At 35.6% G+C, this 22,037-nt stretch overlaps 1 protein-coding gene across 1 annotated transcript in view; it reads right to left on the bottom strand.

The window, feature by feature from the left end:
- LOC115212101 (cystathionine beta-synthase) overlaps positions 1–22,037 on the bottom strand; it is a 52,551-nt gene that overhangs the window by 11,716 nt on the left and 18,798 nt on the right. Inside the window, exons 3-11 of the mRNA XM_029780943.2 lie at positions 19,389–19,495; positions 13,862–13,996; positions 12,025–12,104; positions 11,064–11,198; positions 8,559–8,628; positions 6,527–6,618; positions 5,381–5,506; positions 3,162–3,246; positions 2,161–2,272 (exon numbers count right to left, since the gene is read on the bottom strand). Of these exons, the coding sequence (XP_029636803.1) occupies positions 2,161–2,272; positions 3,162–3,246; positions 5,381–5,506; positions 6,527–6,618; positions 8,559–8,628; positions 11,064–11,198; positions 12,025–12,104; positions 13,862–13,996; positions 19,389–19,495 (942 nt within the window). The remainder of the gene's footprint in view (positions 1–2,160; positions 2,273–3,161; positions 3,247–5,380; positions 5,507–6,526; positions 6,619–8,558; positions 8,629–11,063; positions 11,199–12,024; positions 12,105–13,861; positions 13,997–19,388; positions 19,496–22,037) is intronic.

Genomic DNA, 22,037 nt, shown 5'->3' with positions numbered 1-22,037 from the left:
ATTTCTGTGATGTTCTTATATACGAATGCATTAGTACTTCCCCATGTTGATATTATTTAATGCCTAATCTGGTGTATTATGGCATTGAATTTATTAAGTAAAAAAGAGATATATTTATAATATATAAATTAATATATTTTATAACTTAGCGTACTTGGAATCATAACAAACTTACGGTAAATCTAATAACCGGTATGTTTACTATGCAATAAACCGGTGTTATAAATTTTAAGTTACCCAATGAAATAGTATCTGACTTCGTAACATACTGATATTTAAAAATATATATATCTTTAAAATAAATATTTTATGGAAATGCATGAGTGGATCTTTTTTGTTATTTGAGGCATAGTTATAATTTTGAAGGACTAAATGGCAGCATAGTTGCTCCCCTATTTGTTTATCTATGTGCTAGTTGTTGCTTGTGGTTATGTATGTGTATAAGTGTATGTGTGTGTGTATACATATAATTATGTATGTATGTACGATTGATCTGTGGATGCGCGTGTGAATATTGGCGTTCCTTGACTAACTAACCGTAAAATTTCTTTTGTGATTTAAATTTCAAACTACTAGCCAATCGAATTAATCTAAATAATCATTACCTAGTGGTCAGAATTTCTAAACTCATAGTTATTTCGATCTTGAAAGGATGGACTTGGTGCAAACTTAACTGTATCTATTATTATTATTATTATTATTATTAATATTAATAGTAATTTTTATTGACTTTTATAGCTTTATAATTTTATGAACTGAACCATGGTTTTAATTATTATTTTTCATCTCCCTATGTGTTAGTTTTTTTAAAAACTTTTAGCCAAATATGTATAATAACTGTGCTTATTAATATTAATATATACACTGATATATATTTTGTTTTATTTTGTTTTGTTTACCTTGCATTATTGTACCAATGAGTATTATATTATACAAGTGTAGCATTATGAAGTTTATGCATAAGTTTTTATATTTTACATTTTTATATTTTTATATTTATATGTATATGGAAAAATAATTTTTTCACAATTATAACAAATTTAATTCTCTGAAGAGGCCGTGGGGCATCCTTGTTAATGCCTCATTTATACCTGCCTTTATGGCTTATAGGTTACATGAGGTATGACTGCCCTTGCTGCCGAAACAGCTGTCAGATATGATTTAATTACATATTATATTTGAAATTTTATACTTATATCTCTTTGTCTATTTACATTTACTGTATATTTTGTATAATGCCTTTACTAATATGTAATGGTGTAATAAAGTATTGATTGTGTATCATCTGATAGTTGATGTTTTATTGATTTAAGTATGTTTCTCCATTTTCTAATTTTGTAGTATATATATATATATATATGTGTCACAAAACAGGAAAATAGAAAGTTTTTGGTATTATTTCCTGTTTTGTAATACAGTAATTTTAATATGTTATCTTGATTAACATACAAGTGTAAATATGGATACATATTGATTGTGATAATGGAATAAGCAGATGTGCTTCAAGAGAAAACAGCTGGGATTTAGCCTGCATGCATGCATGTATGTATGTATGTAAGAAATAAGGATAAACACAAGTTTATATTATAGTCCCTGCGCATTTAGATGGTCAACTACAACAGGTCATCAAGGAATGCTTTACTGCATTAAGTTACAAATAACTATGTCTCTACATACTTCCATCATTTATGCTTCTCTCTCTATAAAAAGATAGATGAATGACAAGAGAAGTGGGACTGCAGAGTCCCTGTAGTCAAGAGGAGGACAGGGCTACCTCTATAGCGCTGGTATCACAAAAATAAAAAGCCCCATCCAGTGCACATTATAGAGTGTGTGGTTGTGAGGACTATTTAGTATTGATGAAGGTATGCTGCCTCCCTAGTGTTGGTGACATGAAAAAAAAAACCCAGTTCAGTGGTTTGTGTTAGGAAGGACACCCAGCCATTGAAACTAAGCCTAGACAAAACACAAGGGAGATGAAGTCCCTCTCATCTGTCTAGGGTTAGAGAGGTCTGCTTATCATCATTTTACATCCATTTTTCAGTGCAATTTGGACCAATGTTTTATAAATTAGGTGCATCTAAGTCTCTTTTCCCTTTTCACATATAATAAAAGAAAGAAAATGAAAGTAAGATTAATTTTCTAAAATGTAATACTTACATGTAATTTCGAATAGAATCTGGTAAAATTACAACACAGCGTTGTCCTTCTTTCAGTCCAGCTTCTTTCACTGCCTTTATTGCAGCAGACATAGCAGTACCTGAACTACCACCTAGGATTAAAAAGAGAGAGGGAGAGAAAAGAGGAATGAGTTAGAGAAATATGAAAGGTAAGAGTTTAAAGCAAAAGATACTGATGAAAGTAATGGAAATAGAAGACAGATGGAAAAGTACTAAGAGAGATGTGAATGAGCAAATAGATATACTAGTTCCTGAATTTAAGATATTAAATGCAGAGATAGAGGGCTAAAGATTTCGAAGTTTAAGGTCTGTTAATTGAATATTATAACAGCAGCAACTGGAAGAAAAAAAAACAAGGTAATATTTGGGGCAGAATTTATATATTTGTTTCAGTTAGTCGAGAAGAAAAAGAGTTACACAGAAACCATGAGATATTACAGATAACTAACTTGCAATGTAAAGAAAAAGTTTATACTGGAATGGTTTACAGAAGTTTGAAAGCCAAGAATTTTCTAAGAATTCTTGCAGAAGTTAGCTTTACAATCCCATATTCTTTCTAAAAGACAACAAAATTCAATATCCAGAGAGACGTAAATAGAATTTTAACAATCAAGCCTCCATACAATGTCTGAGACGAGAGTTAAATTCATAAATTATGGCTATAACTTCCAGATCAATTATTAAGAGTCACGAAATAATTTTTGAACCCTAAACTGTAAAGCCATACCACATCTATCTTATGTGCAATAATCACAATTTTGTACATACTTCTGATGTCCACCAGGCAACTGTACATCATTAGAGGCTTTGCTTCCTCTGAGAATCCAATAAAAGCGATGATATTACAGTTTAAGCCGCTGTTACAGAGGACAACCTCTGTAAATGAGGCAAAAGGGATAAAGCCACCAGATTTAGTCATACAGCAGCATAGGAAAGAGACTTTTAAAACAATGAAATTTTATGGTTAATGTTGATTCTTACCACAGAGAAGGCCTTCTTCTTTTATCAAACGTCGAGACATTATCAAAGAGTCCCTATCATTGGTTTTATACCATTTGTCAACCACCTGGAAGTTACATAGAAAATAATTTATCAATCAGTGTGATGAAGGTTTAATGAATGATCGAATGTAACCAATAAATATCATTTTGAAAGCATAAATCCTCTCATAAAACTTAGACTAAAAACAGAATTATATTTATTAAAAAAAAAGTGATCATATATTTTATTATATGTATATTCACGTGCATTACTACAAATACATTAACAAGTTTGCTATTTGTATACTTATACATTGTATGTAAATTTGATACAGTTTATTGATCTTACAATTAAGATATTGTGGGTAGAGATAAGTTGACAGAAGAAAAGCACAGAAATCTCACATCACTCCACTATTGCTCATAGCATTCACTTATTTTGAGTCTTATCACCAGAGTTATAGTGGAGCTTGAATATAGGTATATAAAATCATTGATTATCAATAACATGTTTTTTGTTATTTAACACCAAGTCAGTTTTGTTGATCCGGTTTATACCACACAAGTAATCAGTTAAACAATGGCTACAGTTGTACAAGATATACCATACCATCTACTTATGTAGAATCATATTCTTAAAAAACCCTCTATGCGGTTGACAAGCTTCAAGAATTATAAGTCATATCTTTTTCAAGAAATGACCCACCATCTTACCAAAAACTCTGAAATATGAAAAACTGGCTTATGTCTATTATACTTGCTTGACAAACTTAAATTTAAAATTTAAAAATTGTATCAAAACGATTCACCAGATGAATATGATTTTTAATTATTATAGAAACTATGATTAAAATGAGGAGTCTTTAAATTATTTAAGAACATATCTACAAATAGAAAATAGTAACATGTATTTAAGTTCAGTTTAACACAAACAAGGGAAAATTTTAAGTGCAGACATGAGCACTTTGCATAAAACTTTAGCTGTATTGGTACTTCTGGCTCATTTTTTAAGTATTCTAGTGTGTGAATATTTTAACAAAATGATGGTACCTATTTTTAATTATAATGTTACTTTGTAAATTAAATTTAAATAATTTTTAATATTTAAATTTTATCTTTAACTGCAACATTTTAAGTAAAAATTTTCTTGGTCTGTACTTTACCAGATGCAATAACTTGTCCTGACCTTTTCCAAGTGTAATAACTTGTCCTGTACTTTTCCAGGTTTATAATCTTAAGAATATTATTTCTTTTGCTTGCATTTTTCCATGTAATCCATGTTTTTTCCAGGTTATGCAATTATGCTAATTAATAATGTGTCAATTAGCGGTGTCATTGATAATTTTTTCCTTACTTCAATGATGCCGGTAACATATATTAAAAGTCCCCTTATAGAACTATATTCATAAGAGAAGTATAGAACTATATTATCACCCTCAAATTTGAGAAACAAACACTAACTTTTTCACCATGAAATTCCCCTATCATTTAAGCTTAATTAAAATATAGTTTGTTATTGAAATCAAAAAAGTTAATTATACTTAAATCCAATTTTATGCCTTATATTTTTTTGCATGATATTTTACCTCACAACTTTTTTCATACTAATTTTTGTTGCATAGGACCAAAACTATGAAATTCTTCATGCCTTCTTCTATCATTGAAACTAAGATAAATATATTTTGCTTTTAAAGTAAAAATGTTATTTAGATCTAAACTTGATTGGAGGCATTACTATAATGTTGCTACAAATTTTGAGGTGAACTTTTTTCTACTGGACCAAGTCTCAATTTTTTTATGCCAAAATGTAGCTAGGGACAATTCCTCTTCAAAAATGTTACCAGTTTTCAAATCGGTTAAGAACTGAATTAGCAACAAGCTCGGAAAGATGCTGCATGTGAGAAAATTGCGGCCTTAAGAATATTATCCAACTGCTACCGTAGTTGAATGATATATCTATGTGTGTGTGTGTGTCTTTGTGTCAGTGTTTGTCCTCCACCACTGCTTAACAACTGGTGTTGGTTTATATACATCCTTGTAACATAACAGTTCAGCAAAAGAGACCAACAGAATAAGTATCAGACTTTAAAAAATTACTGGAATCGATGCATTTGACTTAAAATTCTTTAAGGTGGTACCCCAGCATGGCAGCAGTCTGATGACTGAAACATGTAAAAGATAAAAGAGAACTATTTTAAATGTCATTTTTTTTCAACTTACTGATCTATCACAGACTGTTGGAACAAAGTCATATCCAATGCCTTCAACTTCATAAAAAGTTGTGTCAGTTTTGTTTATTTCTTCTGGTTCAGCTAGAATAGAACCTTCTGGATCGACTCCAATGATCTAGAAACAAAAGTGTAAATGAGTCAGTAAATCTCTAGGACTGACATGGCACGATAAGGTCAGAGTCAAATAATAATATGGGGGAGAGAGAGAGGGAGGAGGGAGAGAGAGAGCAAGCAAAGTAGTAAACAGTGAAACATTTAGAAGAGTAAAAACAGTTTTAAGTAAAAGTGAGGGGGATCCTCATGAGAAAGAATAATTGATGAAAAATATAGGAAAAATTGAGAATACACATATCTTTGCATTTATTTATAATTGCTAACTTTATTATTTAGCAAGAAATACTACACATGAACATTTCAAATAATTAATTCTCACATTTAAATGGCTACCTTCCATTCAATTTGCAACATCAAGTGACAGAATAGAGTACCCAACACAGGTTCTTGGAAGATGTGATATTCTAGGCATAAAGAGTTTCCATACCAAAGCCAACAGTTGTTGGCTGTCCATGTAGCCTGCATGTGAGACATTAGCTCACCTAAAGCCCCCTTTTATAGTCAGCTTAGCTTTGATGTCAGGCACCAAAGTCACTCACTGCTCCATTATAAGAACACTCTAAAGACTTGCTGGAAAATTTGCAAGAGAAACCTGAAGACATGGGAACTGGAGGCACAAAACAGAGCTCAGAGAAGCTCTTGCTACCAAGCCATTTCCAACTTGAAGCAGCCAGGATTAATGCCCTGAAGGAGAGAAGAGCCTGACACAGAGCTGGATTCAGTCTGCTTCCAAATGACAAAAAAAACTTATGCAATGTAGGCAACCAGATGTGCCTGAATTCCCACAGGAGATGGCACAACAAAACATTGAACTAAGAGCAATGTGCCCTGCTGAACCCTCATTCATCAAAACAATAAGGGAATCCAGTCCAGCTTAATTCTTTGAGGTTTTATGTTGTTAAACTGGTAGTGTGGATTAGTTACTACTAACCAGCAATTTGACTACCATTTTTTCTTAATTGATTAGCTATATTAAATATTTGCGCAAAACTATATTTTTCTTCTATACAGATATACTCACTTTACAGTTTGGGCATCTTTCCTTAATCTTTCGGGCAATACCAGTGACTGTACCTCCAGTTCCAGCTCCCATAACAACCATGTCAACTTTACCTGAAAAAGTCAAAGTGACAATGTCAGATTAGTGATATTTGCACTAGTGTCAATTAAGTCCTAATAAAATGAACATAAAAACTAGTCATGGCTTACATCTTTGCTACTATTTAAGTTTAAGATAGATAAGTTTAGACAATAAATATCATTAATGTATGTGTGTGTGTGAGCGCGTGCACATGTGTGTGTGTGAGTGTACACATGCATGTGCATGTACATTGTGTGAGCATGCATGTGCATGAGTGTGCACAGGCATGTGCATGTGTGTATGTGCATTTGTATATGTACTTTTCTTTTTTGAGTAACACAACCGTTTGAAGCCGTTGAATTTGTTTCAGTTTATATGATTTACTTTCAAATCATTCTACATGAGCTCCAATTATTAAATTATTCTACAAGGGCCGGAGTGATTCTGCTAATTTCTAACTATACAAAAGTTTGTTTTTCTGTGCTCTTTGTTTCATGATGCTCGAGTAATGTTCAAATTAATTTCTCCCTTTTTCTCATTGGTAAATCTAGTCTTGACTTTACCAACCACACAAAAATATTTCTGCACATGTTGTATGCACTGACTTTCTATCTTACCCTTGCCAAAGCATCAGGCAGAACCACTTCCCAAGTGGCTCTGGGATTCAGGTTTTCTCGCATAACAACCACTTTAGCCTTTCATATACTGACTTTTAGGCTGCTTAAACTATTATCCAAGATTTGGAATCTTTACTTCAACTTTTGAACAAATTCTGCCATTAGAACTAGATCATCAGCTTAATTGTAAGGATGATCAGTCCTCTTGAACTCTTGCATTCTCAAGGACCAGAATGAATAAAAGGTAGACAAAGAACCAGCTTTTGTATACAGACTTATTTCCAAAATACTTCATCACTAATCCTACCTAATCTTACAAAAACCATTCTCATACAACTTTTACAAATCATCAATCTACATTTAGTTTGCTGGATATTCACCAAAATGAGGAACTTTCTCAAAAGATTGACAAAGTAGAGAAGCTGCTTCTAAGTTATGGAATTTTCTTGCAATTATCTCACAAGAAACACATCACTAGTGATTATAAACTGTATCTTATCCATATTACTTTTACTCTGAATTAACTTTACTAAAACTTAAATCAGCCCTTCCCCACACAATCTGATTAACTTGGCAAATAATTAGTATAGGATTTATATAACATGATGTCTTCAACATCTCAGTAACTAACTGAAATAGATCTGCTCCTTTTCCAACTGAAAATTCCTTAACAGCTTTACTAACCTTGCCAAAGATATCTCAATAGTTGTCTCTTGGTCAATTCCTCTTGGGAAGTCCTACATGTTCCACTCAACAACCAAACATTGTAGCATTTCCATGCCTCTTTCTTTCCCCTACCACTGGAAGTAAATAGTACCAGTGTTCTTTTAGACACACTCCACCCTCAAGAACATTCTGATTCATATGAATGCAGTGCTTTGAAATTTGGAATAATTCATATTTCTCATTTTTATGGTTCAGAACAATAGTAAACCTCCCACTTTCAGCTTTTTCTCTTGGGTAGAGACTTCTGATATTTTACTTCTCACATACCATCTTATCACTCCTTGCTATTCCTTTTCTCCCACTACTTGGAGGCCTGTCACTTTGCTCATACAGCAATATTTACTTTGTGTATTATCCCACCACCATGTCACCTACTTCTTGGATGAAGCCTTTCTCCAGCCATAGAACTTATTAGTGGCTTACAACATTTTCTCTTTTAGTAATCCTCATATGTCCTCCATGCTATAATTTTCTTTTGTCTTCTTTATCATAATAAATATCAGTACTATTTCTGGAGTTTCACCTATAGAGGGATCATTTATCCAATACCTTTAGCAGATCAATCTGAGAACTAAATGTTCTCTAAGTGCTTTTATATGTAAAAGGAAAAAACAAATCAACAGACTTACCATCTGTATCTTTTAAAATTTCTTCAGCAGTGCCATCATAATGTGCAACTGGATTCATGGGATTACGATACTGAAATATATATGGAAAAGCATCACTGATGTTATATTTCTGGTAAGACAGCTGCAGGAGAAATACCTAGCCAAAGATAAACCTCTGTACCTGGCTTTCGTTGACATGGAGAAAGCCTTTGACAGGGTCCCCCAATCCCTTATCTGGTGGTCAATGAGGAAACTAGGGATAGATGAATGGTTAGTGAGAGCTGTGCAAGCCATGTACAGGGACGCTGTCAGTAAGGTGAGGGTTGGCAATGAGTACAGTGAAGAATTCCACCAAGGTTCAGTCCTCAGTCCCCTCCTATTTATCATAGCCCTCCAGACAATAACAGAGGAATTCAAGACAGGATGCCCCTGGGAGCTCCTCTATGCTGATGACCTTGCTCTAATTGCTGAGTCACTATTAGAACCAGAGGAGAAGTTTCAGGTCTGGAAACAAGGATTAGAATTGAAGGGCCTTAGAGTCAACCTAGCTAAAACCTATTTCTTTACTACACACAGAGAGGACAAACAAAGACAGACAAATGGATTAAGTCGATTATATCGACCCCAGTGCATAACTGGTACTTAATTTATCAACCCTGAAAGGATGAAAGGCGAAGTCGACCTCAGCGGAATTTGAACTCAGAATGTAACGGCAGACAAAATACAGTTACGCATTTCGCGGCGTGCTAATGTTTCTGCCAGCTCGCCAAAGTCCTAATAAGTAGAAAGGCAGGCAAACCACAAATCCCTTCAGGTAGATGGCCCTGCTCAATCTGTAGAAAAGGCGTAGATAGAAACTCTATAAGATGTACCCAGTGTAAGCTATGGACACATAGAAGGTGCAGCAATATCAAAAGAAGATTAACTGGGAAGATAGTTTTTGTATGTGACAGATGCTCAGGAGCAATAAACACTGAAAATGTGCAGAGAACAACTTTCGCCACATTCCAGGGAGAAAAACTAGAAGTAGTTGATAGCTTCCGTTACCTAGGTGACCAAGTCAGTAGTGGGGGAGGGTGTGCTGAAAGTGTAGCTGCAAGAATAAGAATAGCCTGGGCAAAGTTCAGAGAGCTCTTACCTCTGCTAGAGACAAAGGGCCTCCCACTCGGAGTAAAAGGTAGACTGTATGACACATGTGTACGAACAGCCATGCTACATGGCAGTGAAATATGGGCCGTGACTGCTGAGGATGTGTAAGCTTGCAAAGAATGAAGCCATTATGCTCCGATGGATGTGTAATGTCGGTGCGCATACTCGAGAGAGTGTAAGTACCTTGAGAGAAAAGTTGGACCTAAGAAGCATCAGATGTGGTGTGCAAGAGAGACGACGATCTTCAAAACAAACACTTGCTACAGTATTCGAAACCTCGCCTCGCAAAGTCAATTTCATTTAGTCAGTCTACAGCGGTGGTGTCATCTACCTTCAAGCAGACTACTTTAAGTCAGTTTTATCGTCAGTCTCATCATCTGGTGAATGCTACCATACAATGTGACATTAAAATATCACTTGCAAACTGGATAGCTAATAGTGGTAGACCAATATCGATAGTTGAAACTGATGGTCTTCAGCAAGTATTGCGTACAGCACTTCAAAATACTGAATATAAACTACCTTGCTGGTGCACTATTGATAAAATGTTGGCTGATATTTTTATCACTCTCAGTACATGTCCTAAGATTGATACCCAAACACTATGAAATGTTTCTATTGGAGTTTCCGGCATGAATGCAAGCAGTACAGCATGTTGTTTCTAAATTTCTAGCAGAATGAATTGCATCATGGTGTTGGTTTTCTCACAGACAGTGCCCAACTAACCCTACTATACTGTGTAGTCTACAAAATCAAAAGCAATGCACAAAATAAAAATAGAAAATGGTGACTATTTACCCATCGTACCCTATACATATGATGGTTTTTTACCACACAATTTCTGTTAATCAATGTTACAAGTCAGGGTTATTCTAAAAAACAGTTGCCCAAGTGCCATACAGTGGGACTGAACTCAAAACCACATGGTCACAAAGAGCTTCTTAATCACACAGCCATGGCTTATTTTGTAGAGGTTATGAAGTTAGATCCTGGATATGTATGTAGTATTACGATATGGAATGCAGTTTTACTTTGTATAGGGCTTTTGATTGTTCAGAGTTCAAGTAGTATCTGGCTGTGAGGAGAAAGCCTGGCCTTTAGTATGCTATAATGTTAATACATGATCATTATGAGAGATCATCAATCATTGAGATATAGCATATATAGGAACTGTAAAGGTTTTAAGTGTGTATCTAAGAGAAAAGAGTGCATTTCTTTAATATGTACATTAACTGTGCCTTTGTACTATTGAATAAGACTCATGCTGCTGTTGTCTTGTCCCCTTAAACTAAATCATTGAGTGCCCTTCCTTATGCCTCGCCCCCTTCAGCCCATTGCTTTGTCTCTACATTAGCCAATGATGATGAAAATATTTACCTGATCAAGGATATGTGCATTTGGAATTTCCTCCATTAAACGGCGAGCCACACCAATGTGAGATTCTGGTGAATCAAATGCTGCACTGGTAGGGGTTCTCACAATTTCAGCACCAAGACCGCGGAGGACATCAACCTACATATAAAAGCTATATGGTTCAAAATGTACAAAAAACAAAAACAAAACAAAAAACATAAGTCAGAGACCAGTGAGAGAACAACAAACAAGGTGCGATGCTCAGGAAAATGGAAGAATTTTTGATGCTTCAAGCCTATGTTCTTCAAAAGGGAATGAAGACAGAGAAAAAATATGTCTGGATTAACAATCTCACATGTTGAATTGATTGGAAGGAAGCGGTTGGTGGCAAGGGAGACAACAGTAACCTGTAGCATTGGGCCTCATGGAGGTAATGACAGGCGACTAAGACCTTTGGCGATATATCATGCTGGTGTAGACCTGTCAAGCCAAGTAAGATGATAATCGTGGCTGATGCTGGTGTCATGTCAATGGCACCCATGCTAGTGACACATAAAAAGTACCCACTACACTCTTGGAGTAGTTGGCATTAGGAAGGAGATCCAATTGTAGAAACCTTGCCAAATCAGATTGGAACCCGGTGCACTCCCTGGCTTACCAGTCAAACTGTCCAACCCATGCCAGCATGGAAAGCGGAAATTAAACAATGATGATGGTGGTTTACAGATAAATTGACTCAGGTATTTACAGTAAAATGTATCACCATTACAATGCAGTAGTAATGATATGTGAACTATCAAACTTTTGGGCATCACAGCAATTGTTGTAACCCTCTCTGACCAAGACTTCATATAAACAAACTATTAAACAACTTAGACAGTAAGAGATGTGCATAGATACTTATTTATGTTCAACTTTCTGGAAAAACTTAAATAAGATGGTTAAAATATTGTGTGTTAAGTGAAAAAGTATGTAACAAACTAACTTTTTCTGTACTCATTTTCTCTGGCAACACTATGATGCATCGGTAACCTTTAACTGCTGCAGAAAGGGCAATACCAATTCCTAAAAAATAAAATAAATTATTATTACACAGTGAGATGAAAAGGCCCTAATAATGAAATAATTTCTAGTTAATTTTTTTGTGTGTGTGTCACCTGCATTAAATGTTAAAACTAATTTCATTACTGTTTCTCATGTGGAGAGTGTTTCTTAATTACTTATTCCTCAAGGCAATTATATATTTTTTAATATGCAAATCATGGCACAGTCTTCTACAGTTACTTTGTGATTCTTTCACACAATTTCAGTGAATAGTGTCAAGGTTTTTCTTTATAGATGAGGTCATGATAAGAGTGAAATATGCTTGAAGTTGTCCCCCATATATGCTAGTAAAATGAAAATAATATTATTCAGTAACTAATTTTAATTTTTTTTCTCTCATAATACATTTATTTCTGTTTTTTTTTTGTTTTTTTTTTAAACTGCCTGCATTAAATATATTAACATTAACTCAAACATTGTTTTTCATGTTGCTTATTTCAAATCTCTTCTGAAAAACATGTCTGACCATAGGGAAATATTACCTTGCTTAGAAACAGGTGAGGTTTGGTGTCAGGAAGGGCATCTAACTATAGAAAAACTGCCTCAGCAAACTCTGTTTGACTCATGCAAGCAAGAAAAAGTGGATGCTAAAAGATGATGATGATGACGTATCTAAGTAACTTATTCTCAGAACCATTTTACTTTCCAAAAATAACCCACCCACCCAGCCAGATCTCTCTCTCTCTCAGATAAAGAGCAGAAACTTGAAATGTCAGATTGTTTACTCTTCACATGTTAACTTATCAAACTCTTCCACAAACTTTTCAATCAAACCAAAGCAAGGACAATAAAATAAACACCACCACCACCAATAATAATAATAATAATAATAATAATAGTAGTAGTAGTAGTATCTTTTATTAGCCACAGGGGCATAAGTGAGGGGGACATCACAAGGACCAAAAGCAATTTTTGTGGGGATTTACATAAAGTCAGTGAAATGCAAAAAAATATATATAGTATACAAGGTATGTGATAACATGAAGGATGCAGCCCTTCTGACGCAGGAGTAACTGAAAACAGGGCCAATCAAGGAACTCCACAAATCCAGGATTACCCTGACCACCAAAAGTACAAGCCCTCTCTCCAGCTCTTCAATCTACAGATGCATACTTAGTGTAGGGCCATACACACTAACCATTTCCCCACAGTCACCTATCTTTTTACAAATTCACTGGGAGGGAGCACTTACTTTCCTTTCCAAGTGGAAAGAGAAAGTCAATTCAACTGAATTATATCCTCAGATCACTAACATTAGTTTTCAGTTTAAAATGAAAATTATTCTTGTACTTAGTGATTCATTCATCACTATTTCAGCAAGTACTATGAAGACATTACTTTTAATATAGGAATAAACTGGAGAGAATTTTATTCTTTGCTCACTAAAGATGGATAAAAAAGAAAAAGAATGTTGGTCTGCAATATTAGATGTTCAGTATTATTGATAGGCCAAATAAAATGAGGCTTTGGGTAATAGTTTGTTGGCCCCTGCTGTATATGATTACTTAAACTGCTACAAATAGCAGTTTGAGCATCATATCTCCCTTCAAGATACACCATCTTACAAATAAAGATGAGCTGGTCATAACTGGAATGTCTTTGATCATAGGTGTGTTTGAGCAGGGTTGAAGCAGATCAAAATACATCAATGTATTTACTAGATATTTATCTGAAATGGAATAAATAAAAAAAAAAGATATGTAAAATGTGAATCTGACCCGTGTTTCCTGATGTAGGTTCAATCAAAACATCTCCAGGTTTCAAGTAGCCTTTCTCTTCAGCTTCCTCTACCATGCACAAGCCAATCCTATCTTTTACACTGCCACCAGAATTAAAGAATTCACACTTGGCCACTGAAATCAATGAAAACAAAGGTCCATTATAATGTGGCAGAAACATTCAGTTAAAATTCTAAGGTTCTAGGAAACAGGAGAAGAAAAGCAAAAATTCAATTAACATGCAAAACAATAAGAATATAAAAGAAGAGAATATTTAAATGGGTTTTCTAGATTTTTAAAATTGCTTCTATATTAGAAATTGACAGAAATTTCTATCAAAAGTCTTATCAAATTCTTTATAAAAGTTTCAATCAGAAACTGACTGAACCTTTTATCAAAGACAAGCAATTACATTAACCCTTTTGAAAGCAATCCACTTGCAACTGATATTTTGTTAGAAAGTCATTGGTTCTAAAGAGTTCATATGTATATTAAAGACATTTGTGAATTTTAGGCACAGGCCAGGCTCTGAAGTTAAGAAGTTTGATGTGACTTTGGGTTTAATGCTACTGCATAGAGCCTTGACGAAGTGTTTTCTACCATAGCTCTGGACTAACCAAAGCCCTGTGAGTAAATTTGGTAGATGGAAGTTGTAGGAAGCCCTTTGATTATATAATGGTTTCAAATTTTGGCACAAGGCCAGCAAGTTCCTGGAAGGGAGTAAATCAATTACATCACACAATGTTCGACTGGTACTTGTTTTACTGACCCCAAAAGGATGAAAGGTAAAGTTGACCTTGGTGGAATTTGAATTCAGAACATGAAGATAGATGAAATGCTGCTAAGCATTCTGACTGGCATGCTAACAATTCTGCCAGTCCACTGCCTTACTCTTTTTTTAATATATACTAGCAGTATCGCCCGGCGTTGCTGGGGTTTGTAAGGGAATAACTATATAAGCATTTTTAGAGAGTTATTTCCCTTATAGATGCCAATTTGGGCTTTCTTAGCCATTTCTGTTTTGGTGTCTTCAAGCCATGAAGTCGTTGTTCTAAAAGAACGCTGGTCTCCTTGACAACGCTTTACGACGTTGATTTCCTTACACTCCCTTCCCCACAGCTTCACGAGGGAGGAAAGAAGGGGGAGAAGCAAACAGGTGCAGGTGTGATCATGCACGCCAACTCCGCCGCCATCGACACACGAAAAATTATGCATTAAAATGGAATAAAAAATGATGTTAAATTATTTTTAAAATCGTAGACTCATCGTAGACGTGCGCTAATACTCAGACGGGCTCGATATGAATCACGACTATAAGATACCCGAATTTGGTTAAACTGCACCGCAAAATGTGGGAGTAGTTAGGAATCTAAATCGAAGGGGACAGACACGCACACAACTACAGTTTTATATATATATAGATTAGAAACAACACAGATTTGAGAGGTCTCTTCAGTATTGGGAGTGAAGGGCAAGGCAACCTCTACACAGCCGGTATGATGAAAAAATGCTCCCAGTACATTTTGTAAATTAGTTGGTGTAAGGAAGCCATAGAAACCAAACCAAAACTGAGAACTTGTTGAAACCTGTCAAACCATCCAAACCATGCCAGCATGAAAATTAGATAAAAAATGAGAAAGTTGATTGATGTATAGACGAATGTGAATGTGCAAGAATGAAAACAAAACAAAAACAATGATTTTTGACATTCCTTGTTAACCCCTTGACGCTGGTATTACTTGAAGCATGCGAGACACTGCTCCGGTTTTTCTTTCTAATGAGGCAACACAAACACACAAGTGCCAACGAGTTCGTGTCTATTTACATTCACCATAGTCTCGTACATTTATGTCAACCAGTTTATGAAAACGAACTATGTGAAGCTATTTATCTAAATATGATATGCACGAGTTATTCTGTTCAAGTTAAAAAAATAGCCTGCGCGTGGTACAACTCAAAACACGGTATTAGGCAAAGGACAATGATATCTAGTTTCATGCCTACAGTGGTGTTAGGTGCATACAACACATTTCCATGCCGAATTCTGCTTTTTTTCCATTGGTGGTATGAAGCGTGGGAAATGTCAGTCGGGTGTGAGGACGTCCATGCGTTCTGTAGTTAGACAGCTCAGAAACTTCAATAATTTCATTTATCAGGCGCGATGACGAACGTAAATTCGCTGATGGAGGAGCGAAGCATGAACGCAGAATTTGTTGTAATTGATTTGAAGACATTTTGAATTATGATGCATTTTTGTTGGAGACCGTTACTTTTATACCACCTGTACCAATGCATATGCATGTAAAGTATCCACATATCATTAGTCTACTGCTAGTCTCATGACTTGAACGTAACCTAAAATAGCTAAGAAAATGCACGGGACAGCGAGTAAGCGCACCACAAGAGATAAAGTACACGATAGCGAACGTAAACATACGTCAGCCGCTAAAAAGTCCGTGATAGATATAGGGCAGCTCTACATCGTATATTTACGTTAACTGTGGGTAGGCAAGCAAAAGTGCGATCGCATATTTGCGTCAACTGTTGTCAAGGGGTTAACATTATGACCATAGCTCTATGCTTCCCAACTACTCTGGAATATTAAAAAAAAATCCCTTACTTAAAAGAAAAACATTTAAGGATTGGTAATAAGAGCATCTGGTCATAAAATCTTAACTTAAAATCAATTTTCACCCAAGCTCTACTAGCATGGAAAATGACAGACATTAAACAAACAAATGAACAAATGTTCCAAGCAGCAGTTTGATATTTCAATACATACTCTTTTATTTTCTTTTTTTTTTTTTACCTGTTTCAGTTATTTGACTGCGGCCATGCTGGAGCACCGCTTTTTAGTTGAGCAAATCGACCCCCAGGACTTATTCTTTATAAGCCTAGTACTTATTCTACCGGTCTCTTTTGCCAAGCCGCTAAGTTATGGTGATGTAAACACACCAGCATCGATTGTTAAGCGATGTTGTGGGGACAAACACACACACACACACACATATACATATATACGATGGGCTTCTTTCAGTTTCCGTCTAACAAATCCACTCACAAGACTTTGGTCAGCCCAAGGCAATAGTAGAAGATACTTTGCCCAAGGTGTCACACAGTGGGACTGAACACAGAACCATGTGGTTGGTAAGCAAGTTACTTACCACACAGCCACTCCTGCACCTATATATTAACTAAATTTATGAGAGATGGTCACAGCTGGGTTGTGTTTGATCATAGATCTTGTCAATGGTAACCAAACTCATGGATAGCTCTGTAGTATGCTCTCAAGGGCATGCACATATGTACAGGTCTGTAAAATACTGGTAACTGTGTGCACAAACTGGCTCTCCATCAGTTATGACAAGTTTTCCAGTTTATCTGATCGACAGAGTATTCTGCTCATGAAACTGACATGCAAGTGGCTGAATACACCACAAACGCATGTATGTTTAACGTAATTTTCAGGGAGATTTAGTGTGGCACAGAATGGGACAAGGCTGACCCTTTGAAATACAGTTGCTACTTGTTTGTACCCAATGACTGGATTGGAGCAACATGATATTAAATGTCTTGCTCAAGGACACATGCCACCAAGAATTGAACTAGTGACCCTATGATTGTGAACCAAATATTCTTACTAAGCCATGTGGTGTGCACATGGATGGGGTATGGAGTCCATAGCATACAGTAGTGGCATGCACAGATGGATATGTCTGTAACATGCTGGTGTCATTGCACATATATAAGTTTGTGTGTCACATTACTATTTATTTAAATTGATACGAGTAAGTATTTCATAGATTTATTGATTTTTCTCCCACCTCCACCCCCTTTGCCCATTCATCTGAGACTGAATTATTTTTATGTTATCATTTTTGTCAATAGTAATTATTGATTTCTCCTGACAACCATAAAGTCGTTAGTGAAAAGTGGTTTTCAGAATTACTATTCACTTATTTCATTTTATTAAAAAAAAATAATAATTTCTTGTTAATAATAGAAAAAAGATAAAAGTTGGCTACAACTATGATTTTAGACTGTTTCTCCCATTTTTTGTTTGGAAAATGTGTGATACAATTTCTGACTGGGTTGTGTTCATAGGTTCTACTTGACATGACCTACTGAACACTGCTTTTCAGTGTTACTCTAATAACATACATTCGAATCACTGTCATCATTTTCTTTTCAAATAATCACATTAAGCTAGAGGCACAGACGTGGCTGTGTGGTAAGAAGTTTGCTTCTCAACCACATGGTTCTTGGTTCAGTCTCACAATGTGGCACCTTGGGCAAGTATCTTCTATAGCCTTGGGCCAAACAAATCCTCAAGAGTGGATTTGATAGACAGAAACTGAAAGAAGCTAAATGATAATGATGATGATGATGATGCATAGCACAAAATTTACAATAATTAATATTTAGTTATGTGCAAGAATGACTGCAACCACATGGTTCTGAGTTCAGTCCCACTGTGAGGCACTTCAGGCAAGTGTCTTCTACAATATTACTTATAGTTCCCAGCTCTGAGCCTGCCAATGTCTTGAGAGGGAATTTGCTTGACGGAACATGTGGAAGCCCATTGTATACATGTATATCTATGTGTGTGTGTGGGTTTGTGTTTGCCCCTGCCCAACCGCTTGACAACCAATATTAGTTTGTTTACATCCCTGGTACTTAATAGTTCAGCAAGAGACTGATGGAATAAATACCACATTTAACAAAGGGAAAAAAAACATGAACTGGGATCAATTAGTTCAATTAAACCCTTCAAGTCAGTGCCCCAGCATTGTCAGAATCCAATAACTAAATTCTCGAACATTTACTATTCTTTATTCTTTTCTTTTACTGATTTCAGTCATTTGACTGTGGCCATGCTGAAGCACTGCATTAAAGGGTTTTAGTCAAAGAATTTGACCCTTAGTACTTATTCTACCACCCCTTTTGCCAAACTGCTAAGTGGGCATAAACACACAAGTATCAGTTGTCAAGTGATGGTAGGAGGATGTACAATGGGCTTCTATCAGTTTCTGTTTACCAAATCCACTCAAGGCTTTGGTCAGTGCAAGGCTATAGAAGACACTTGCTGAAGGTGCTATGCAATGAGACATAACATGGAACCACATGATTGGGAATCAAGCTTCTTACCACACAGCCATACCTGTGCTTCTATTTAGATCTACTGAAGCAACAGTGTACAATCATTCAGTACAGAAAGCTCAAGGTTAATGATACTAAAACTTATTGATTCAACAAACTTCATCTTTTATAAGATGGATTTGCTCTCAAACATGTCCAAACATATTCTTATTTCTTTATTGCCCACAGAGGGCTAAACATAGATGGGACAGACAAATGGATTAAGTCGATTACATCGACCCCAGTGTGTAACTGGTACTTAATTTATCGACCCCGAAAGGATGAAAGGCAAAGTCGTCCAGAACTATTGCTGTAAGTGTATACTTAATGAACTGCAAAAGAGTGCTTGGTGGATACCAAAAATTAATGAAAATATTTAGATACTTACAGACTTCACACTTCACTCCTTCCTTCTGAGTAATTCTGTTTATTCTCACCAAAGGCGTGTTACCAATATTCTGTAGAATATTATCCAAAATTTTGGGACGGGGTTTACTGCAAACAATGATGTAAATAAATCAATAAGATTTTAACAATCAAGACAAAACTTTTCAATTGCTAATGCCATTAAAATATTTATTATTTCTGTAAAATTCAACACAAGATTTGCACCATGAATTAAACATGCATGGTGATATGTCTGAATTCACACAAAGATTTGTATTTGAATGTACAAATAAAAGGTAAATATGATACATGAAAGAGTTTATAATAATGAAATTATTGTATACAGTGCTCAGGTGCACCACAACTTGTCAGACAGCGCATATAAAGCACATGCAGTAATGTACAAATGTCTGGAAAGCGAACAATGCATGAGTCAGATACATGCTTGTGTGTGTATGGAGGGGAGAAAATCAGGTGTAGTGTTGGCGAATCTCAGAAAGCATGGAAGTTTTGAAGGATGCAGTGCTCCAACAACTAACAACTGATGCCAGCAGTTTGTTCCATGCTTCAGCAACTCTCAGCGTGAAAAAATGTTTCCTAAAGTCATGGGAGCTGTGCTGTTTTCTGACTTTGTAAATATGTCCACGGGTGTTAGGTGGGTGGAGTTTGAAAAGGTGCTCAGAGTTATTGTTTGTACGATGGTTGATAATTTTATGGGTGTCTGCCAAGTCAGCTGCCAGACGTTGGAGTTTCAATGTGTCCATGCCCAGGGAAGTAAGGCAAGACACCCTCAGCCTTGTTGACAATTTTAGCGATGTGTTTTGTCCAACGCAAATCACTGTCGACAATAACACCCAGGTCACGTTCACATGAAGACTTTTTGAGACTAGTGTTGTGGAGGGAGTAGGTGGACGCTGGGTTTCTCCTCCCAAAATGCATAGTGGTACATTTGTCCACAGCCAGCTTGAGTTGCCAGTCCATGAGCCACTGCTGCATTGTGTCCAGGTCTGCTTGCAATAGAGATCTATAGTGTACAGGATCTGACCTCTTTATTTCGAGGTACAGCTTGATGTCATCTGCATATTTCAGCACTGTGGCATTCTTTAAGTTGGTATCTATGTCATTAACATATGCAACAAATAAAAGGGGGCCAAGAACAGATCCCTGTGGTACACCAGATGTCATCTCATAGGGCGAAGAGTGCTGTCCTAGAACTGTGACAACCTCTTTTTGGCCGAAAATCAAGGACTTCAACCAGTTATAGAGTTCGTCTCTTATGCCCAACGCAGAGAGCTTCACCATAAGTCTTTTGTGTGGCACAGAGTTAAAAGCCTGAAAGCCTTTTATGTATTTGAAGTTAGATTTTGATAATCATCATTTTGACATCCACTGTTCCATGCTTGAATGGGTTGAATGGAGTTTACTGAAGCAGATTTTCATGGCTAGATGCCCTTCTTCACCTGTTTCCAAGCAAGGTAATGTTTCTCCATGGTTAGACATGACTTTGCAGAATGTTGTATGACAGTGACGCACATTTACAATAATTACATGATGTCAAAACAAGTAGTCACAACCACACACACACACACGTATATATGTGCAATGAGCATCTTTCAGTTTCTGTCATTTAATTCCACTCACAAGGTTTTAGTTAACTTGGGGCTACAACTGAAAACACTTGCCCAAGGTGCCAAGCAATGGGATTGAATTCAAAACATGTGGCAGGGAAACAAATTTCCCAATCATACAGCTACATGTGCATGTAAGTAATTAATAAAATGTAGGATTTTACACACATGTGTGCATGAGATAGATAGATAGATTGAGACAGACAGACAGACAGGCAAAACAAAAGCAAAAATTCATTCAGTACATTAAGCACAGTTTCTATTTGTAGATGAGCAGGTGGAGACTCGCAAAGTCACCAGCCAGAGTTTCATAGAAATGAGAGCATATCTAACTGATCAGATCTCCTCTACAAGTGAAACTTTAGCAGCATTCAGCTAGAAAGGCAGGTCTTTGAAAGTAGGTAAGCTTGGTTTCCCACTGGATGAGCCATACCACATGAAAATATGTTATTAAAAGCTTGTTATGCATTACATCTGGGAGAGATGCCTCAAAAAACCTAGAGTTAGAAAACACAATATATTTCAAAGTTTGAAGTTATGGAGGAAGACATTTTCTCAAGGCTCCATACAGTAGATTAAAACACAAAACCAAAAAGTAGCAAAGTGGACGTTTTAATCCATGGGTCATGACTGCAAAACAGCAATAATGACTATATACTTTAACTCTCCACTATGTTAAGATAGCTATGTAAACAGATATTTGAATCAGGTTAATTCATATGTAAAAAAACAACTATGTAGGACAGATAAGTAAAATATATATATATATATATATATTGAATTTCTCTCTCTTTGTGTGTGTACACACACACACATATATATGTAGTATATGCATATGCAACATATGTGTGTGTATATACATATATATTCAGAGAGAGTGATACTTACATAAGTACATATATACATGCAGATAAATAAATAATAGGTACATAGATAAACATCTATATATTTACATTAAACCTACCAACAAGTATATACATACATGCAGACAATTATACAAAGATTTATATATATATATATAT

This window comes from Octopus sinensis, linkage group LG5 (genome assembly GCF_006345805.1).
Source record: "Octopus sinensis linkage group LG5, ASM634580v1, whole genome shotgun sequence".
Taxonomy (NCBI): domain Eukaryota; kingdom Metazoa; phylum Mollusca; class Cephalopoda; order Octopoda; family Octopodidae; genus Octopus; species Octopus sinensis.
The sequence above is the reverse complement of the archived record's forward strand: the minus strand, read 5'-3'. Positions and strand labels throughout refer to the sequence as shown.